At 54.8% G+C, this 6,863-nt stretch overlaps 1 protein-coding gene across 1 annotated transcript; it reads right to left on the reverse strand.

The window, feature by feature from the left end:
- Positions 1–6,274, reverse strand: LOC138742047 (uncharacterized). Its single transcript, XM_069896240.1, has 5 exons — positions 6,089–6,274; positions 5,680–5,936; positions 4,785–4,851; positions 3,244–3,351; positions 1–2,009 (listed from the first exon to the last, which is right to left on the reverse strand). The coding sequence occupies exons 1-5, from the start codon at positions 6,272–6,274 to the stop codon at positions 1,104–1,106; spliced, it is 1,524 nt and encodes a 507-aa protein (XP_069752341.1). The 3' UTR covers positions 1–1,103.
- Positions 6,275–6,863: the final 589 nt, after the last annotated feature.

A 6,863-nucleotide genomic window follows, 5' to 3' on the forward strand; every position in this document is an offset into this window, starting at 1 on the left:
ACCCTCATTCTTTTAAACTCCAACCAGTACAAATCAAGACCCATCCAATGCTCCTCATATTTAAGCACACAGTAACAGGCCCTTCTGGCCCACCCGATTGACCTAAAACGCCCAGTACACTTTGAAGGGTGGGAGGAAACTGGAGCCCACCCCCCCCCCCGGGAAAAACCCATGCAGAAACGGGGAGAACAGACAAACTCCTCACAAACTCCCTGGGTTCCGATTGCTGGCGCTGTAACAGCGTTGCACTAACCGTGCCTCCCAAACATGGACAACAATTTTTTCCAAAAATTTGTTTCCTGAAATAAAACCCAGGGATTATGACGGACAACTTCAAGCTGAACATAAAGAACTTTCCAGATTTGCTGCATCACATAGGAAGTTAGAGAAACTTTGACTGAATTTAACACGTTTAATCGCATAACGACGCTGACATGTTGCGTTAGTTCAACCGACCTAAACATGTTTTGCCACTGATTTTTGTTTGCACTTGGCATCTGATGCCCCTCATGTCAGTGTCCAACAATAATCGGCTGGCACTGACGGATTCCAGTTGCCCTGATACCGCTTTTCCACGGTCGCAATGTCCTGGTGAAACCTTTCACCATGTTCATCACTGATGGCACCGAGATCAGTGGGGAAGGAGTGCGAATTTTCAACAACACGTCGCATTTCACGGTTTTGTCTGCTTGACATGGACTTAAAATATGACAGGAAATCACAAAAACAGGTTATATCTAAAAAACGGTGTGTGATAGGAACTGTTCTCCAATGCCAACACACAAGGATGGTCAAGGGACATGTGGAGGCATGATTAGTGCAAAGCCTTTACAGTACCAGCGATCGGGACCAGGGTTCGAATCCCACGCTGCCTGTAAGGAGTTTGTACATTCGCCCCATGTTTGCATGGGTTCTCCCCGTGGGGGCTCCAGTTTCCTTCAACCATTCAAAACGTACCGTGGGGTGGAGGTTAACGGGGTGTAATTGGGGGGCACAGGTTTAAATTGGCTTCTACCGTGCTGGGTTTCTCTCCACAAGGGCTGTGAGTCTGGAACTTCCTGTCAAGGAAGTGTGACTGGGCTGGGAAGGAACAGCAACTGCCTCTAGTCCCGGCCTCCCCTGAACTTGGGACACGAGGCCTGAAATTCCCTTAGATACGGGTCCCAACCCTGAGCCCACTTCAGCCCCACCTGCTCTGAGTCCTGGCCTGGGCCCTGGACCTTGCTGTGGACTCCAGCCCTGCTCTTGGCCCCCGCCGGCCACCCGCATCCCTCCTGAAATCCGGGGCTGGCAACCTGTGCCGGCCTCCACTCGTTCACCCACTGCCTGGCCCGACGCTCGCTGTCTCTGCAGCTGGACTGTAGCACAAGGTCATGCTCGACAACCGGGATCTGCAGGAGGGCCTGCGAGGCTTTCAAACGGTGCCGGAAGGCCCCAGGCAGCCCCAGTGCTGGCCTGCTTGCACCCTGCACCTGGGCCTCCCCACAGCAACCAGCCTCAGGCTCGGGCCTTCCCCAAGGGTCACTCGCCCAATGGCATGGCCTTGGCCCCAGGCTTTCCTGCTGCCTGCCAGAACCGGCTTCGCTTTGGCCTCCTTCAACCAAAGGTGTCACCGGATGCCTCTCAGGGGCAAGAGGCCCAAATGGATCACTTGGGCCCCCAGCTTGCTCCTTCCGTCCACCAACGTGTGACTCCCACCCAACCGACCTAACGAACCAATCCAGGGCCCCGGGGCCCTCAGTGTGGGTGTCCCATGGAGTGAAAGTGGTCGTCAGCAAGGGCCTCTCCGTCAAGGGCCAGCCGGTCTCCTCCTGGTTGGCCCCACCCTCTGAGCTGAGTGGGCCTGCAGCCTGGCTGACACCAGTGGCATTCGCTGCCTCCCTCAGCAAGGGCCAGTCCCCTCCCTCATCCACAAAGGGCGCCGGTGGGCTGAGGAGCTCGCCCTCCCAAGGGCCTTGGAGCGTCAGGCTTCTCTCATCTGCGACGTGGCCATGCTGAGGGGCCTGGTCCTGTGGCAGAAAGGGCTTCAGGTCAGAAACACACTGAAACACAGGAGCAGGAACGCAGGCGAGAAGGAGAGGTCTCGGGAGTCGGCAAAGTCCGAGAGAGTAAACACACAGAAAAGGTGGAGGAACTTGGCCAGTCTCGCAGCGTCTATAGGAGGTGAAGATTTATCCCCGATGTTTCGAGCCTGAAACCTTCCTCAAATTCTGAGTAAAAAGCAGGCAGGCGTCTGAATAAAGACTGGGGAGAGAAGAAGGGAAGAATGGGAGGGAGAGGGGTCCAGACCGACAGACAAAGTGTTAATTGGAGGTGAGAATTGATTTTGGCTCTGGGAAAGGAGACAGAAGGAAAAGGGGAGAGAGAGAGAGAGAGAAAACTAAAGAAAATGACTGGGAAAGCTTGTGGAGGGGGGGAGTTAATGGAAACAGGGGAAGTTGATGTTAATGCCATCCAGTTGGATGGTGTCCAGACAGAAAATGAAGAATTTACGGATGGTCTCAGTCTGGCCGTGAATGAGACCGTGGACGGACATGTCGGCAAGGGAATGGGACGGGGAATTGAAATGGGAGGCCACTGGGAGATTCCCACTATTGTGGCGGGCAGAGCCGAGTTGCTCAATGAGGTGATCTCCCGGTCTGCACCCAGTTTCTCCGACAGCGGGAGCACCGGATGCAGCCGATGACCCCTGCAGATTCACCAGTGGCACATTGCTTCCCTTGGAAGGACAGTCTGGGGCCCTGAATAGTGGTGAGGGAAATGGTGTGGGGACAGGTGTAGCATCTCCTGTGGTAACAGGGGACAAAAGCTGTGAGGCAGAGAGAGGGGTAGAAGGCAGGAACAGCTCACCCCCAGCAGAGAGATCTAACAGAGGGCACAGATTTAGGGTGAAGGGGCTCCGAAGGGGTCCAAGGACGTGGTGGAGACAGAGACTCTTGACGTGCGGTAGAAGTGGACGGACGGAGGCCCTTCAGTCCAACTCCTGCTTAGTAATTACTGTCTTGCTAGGTTAGCCCTGTAAAACTGAGTTAGTGGGGAGTAACGGGGGTGTTGGGGAGTGACAGGGGTCAGTGGGGAAAGACGGGGCCACTGGGGTGTGACAGGGGGAAGTGGGGAGAGCGCAGCTTGTGGAATTACTTTGGGATTGATGCCTCTGCCCTAGTATGAGCTCTCCAAGTTCAGTGAGGCAGTTATTTTGCCCAACTTTCCATCCTGTTCACCTTGCAAATTCCAGACACTTACGGTGATGTTCTGCAAAGCGTTGATGTCCCACTGTGCTCTGGTCAGCCTTGTGCTCAGATCACTGATGTTCTGGTTGAGACCATTCCTTGCCACCTCCCCATCTGCAGCCTGGAACGGTGAGAGACAGATTAGCAGGCTGGAGTGAACTGCTGAGGCCTCATTGAGGAGTATCCCACTCCACCCCAGCCAGCTCCACCCTCCCACTGACTGAGGAGAGATGCGCGCTCCCACAACCGGAAGCTCGCTCCGCACCTTTGGGGGAAGGTGCTACCAGAGCAAGAAGGAACCTTTTCTTTGGAAGGAAGTTCTCCCCAATATTTTGAACCCCAGGGATAAGCTGGGATCTCGCTGGACATACATTGACCACCATGTTACCCACCCTTGGATACTACCTCCTAAATTCCTGGGTGTCAACATCCCCGAGAATCTGTCTTGGAGCCTCCGGTGTCAATGCAATCACGAAAGAGGCTCGCCAGTGGCTGGACTTTGTGAGGTATCTGAGGCGGTTCTGTATGTCACCGAAGACTCTCGTAAATGTCTACAGCTGGACCGCAGAGAGCATTCTGACCGGTTGCATCACTGCCTGGTTTGGGGGCACCAAGTCTCAGGACAAGAATAAACCCCAGAGGGTTGTGAACTCGGGCTGCGACACCACGGGCACCAGACTCCACTCCACTGAGGACATCGACATGAGTCGGGGTCTTAAAAAAAAGCAGCCTCTATCCTCAAGGATCCCCCACCACCCTGGCCGTGCCATCTTCTCTCTGCATCCATCAGGAAGGAGCCTGAAGACGAGTTCCCAATGGCATAAGGACGGCTTCTTCCCCTCCGCCATCAGATACCTGAACGGACAACGAACCAAAAGCCCCTTTTCCCTGTCCCGGGAATTAACTGGGAAATTACTGGGACTGGGTCCAGTGGAAAAGAGAAGCTATCTGAACGCCAACATCAAATGCGTCATTTCACGCCGGGAATTGACTGCTTCCACCCCTACTCCTATCCCTGGTGTTTGCAGTTGGCGGCGTGCTGATAAAACCAGTGGGAGAGGGACAGCAGGAAGTCACCCATTTCCAGTGGAAGGTCAAAAACTCCGATCCCCTGGGGATGAGTGTGTTCGGTGGAAAAGCCATTAGTGTCCCAGTTAAGGGTGGCCCCAGTGGAAAGGGCTTCCTATCCCGGGACACTGCCCGGCCCATTAACTGGGATCCCAGTGGAGAAGGGGCGAGTGACTCTACCTCACTTTCTCTTCTTTTTCTGTAGTTACAAAATAAGAGAAACCCCTGTAACGCAAAATTCAAGCAACTGGCAAAAAAAAATTGGCGTACACCATTCCACAGAACATGCAGTCTCAAGCAACCAGAAAATGCACTTATCCAGCATCTAACAATCCCCATAGGTGCCGGATGCCAAGGTTTTACTGTATTTATAGCCAATTTTGCAGGTACATTTACTGCTCCCACAAAACTACAAACTTTCTGACATAACATCAATGACAGTCGACTGGAACTGCCAACGGATTGGCCCCCTCCTTCAACACTCACGGTCCGGTTGAGTTTTTGCTCCAGGAATTCGATAGCCTCACGTGTCCGCAGGCTGTCCTGCTCCAGTCTGTGGGAGGGAGCACAAGGTCAGGGTCAGGTGTGCACCATCCCTCTGCAGGGTGGTGATGGCTGACAGGGTGGAGGCAGTTGTGGGGGATGGTGGCAAGGGGCGGGTAGGGGTAGGAGTGGGGGGGCGGGACATAGGGTGGAGGGGAAAGGGGTGAGGGAAGTAGGTCACGGGTGGGGGGAGGGGGTGAGAGGGATTGTCACGGGGTGGAGGGAGGGTCGCAGAGGGGGCGAGGGGAGTGTCATGGGGTGGAGGGAGGACAAGGCGAGGGAGGAGGTTCACGGGACAAGGGGGAGGCAAGGGGAAGGGTGGGGTGGGGGGCCATGGGGGATGGTCATGAGGCAGAGGGTCACGAGTTGGAGGGGAGGGGGTGAGGGGGGATTCATGGTCGGGGGAGGGTGGTGAGGGAGGAGGGTCATGGAGCAGAAGGGGGAGGGTCATAGAGGGTGCGGCCAGGGAGGGTTGCGAGGCAGCAAGGAAGGGTGGGGGTGGGGCCAAAGTCTTGGGGGCCGGGGGAGAGTAGTGGTGGGGAGGGTCCCAGTGGGAGGAGAGGATCATGGTGTGTGTGTGTCTGTCAGCCTTGATTCTCATTGAACCGGTCAGACCTATTCTGAAGACAACACAAGTCTCAAGCAACTGGAAAACTTGCTTATCTGGCATCTACCGATCCCCATAGGTGCCGGATAACAGGGGTTTTACTATATATAAGATATCTGATAAATATTCAGTGGGTTGGTCCTGTAGAAACTGTCCCGGGGCAGTGTTACAGGCAGGGGAAGGTGTGTGCTACAAGGAAATGGTGGATTGAGCCTCTGCTTGTACGGGTACCTGGAGAGCAGCTTCCTGAGGTCGTCCAGCTCCACTCGGACTTGGTGTAGAGCCTCCGGGTATCTGTGGCTGGGGGAGGATTCCGAGCCCCTTCCTGCCGTCCGACAGGAGTCGCAGGCCAGGCCAGGAAGTCCACCCCAGTTCTCCGCTGGGAGGGACCTGCAGGGACACAGCAGCCGGGAGTGGGGAATAAAGGGGATAACCAGTGGGGAGAGGACGAGGAATAAAGGGGTAGGAACGTGGATGGTCAGAGGGATCTGGGGGGTAATTCCATGTCATCGGCAGGGGTCTCGGGAGATGGCCACGGCAATGGCAAGGGTTTGGGAGTGTGTCCATGGCAACACCAGTGTTTGGGAGTGTGTCCATGGCAATACCAGTAGGTAATATCTTGCTATGTGTCCATGGCAACACCAATATGTAATGTCTTAGCGTATGTCCATGGCAACAACAGTAGATGTCTGGGAGCCTGTCCATGGCAATGCCAGAGGTCTGGGAGCATGTCCATGGCAACACCAGAGTCTGGGAGTGTGTCCATGGCAACACCAGGGTTTGGGAGTATGTCCATGGCAACACCAAGGTCTAAGAGTGTGTCCATGGCAATGCCAAATGTCTGGAAGCAGGTCCATGGGAACACCAGGGTCTGGGAGTGTGTCCATGGTAACTCCAGGGTCTGGGAGTGTGTCCATGGCAACACCAGGGTCTAAGAGCGTGTCCATGGAAACGGCAGTGGATAGGGTGATAGAGAAGTTGTACGACATGATCGGGCATCAAGTCCGGACGTTGTCTGTAAAACTTTGGTTCAGCCCCATGTGGGTAGACCTGCTCACAGCATTACAGGAAGGATTCGGAGATCGGTTCACCAAGATGGAGTCTGTCTCACAAAGTCTGAGCGATAAGGAAGTCAGACAACCCTTAATGTATAGCACTGTACAGGCCCTTCGGCCCAGAATTAGGTGTTGGCCCATACCACCACCTCCACAATAACCTGATCGTTCCCACCCGCTCAGCCCATCACCCTGGCTGGGGTGCACTGCTGTCAGGGGACCATGGGCCTTGCGAATCAAGAGTCTATGGGTGAGTGTAAACGCTGGAAGGCTCACAAATTCACAGGGTTCTGGACATAGAGGCCAACGAAGAGAACTCAATCCTGCCAGGGTATGCTTTATTCTGGAATGATAGTGAGC

This window comes from Narcine bancroftii, chromosome 8 (genome assembly GCF_036971445.1).
Source record: "Narcine bancroftii isolate sNarBan1 chromosome 8, sNarBan1.hap1, whole genome shotgun sequence".
Taxonomy (NCBI): Eukaryota; Metazoa; Chordata; class Chondrichthyes; order Torpediniformes; family Narcinidae; genus Narcine; species Narcine bancroftii.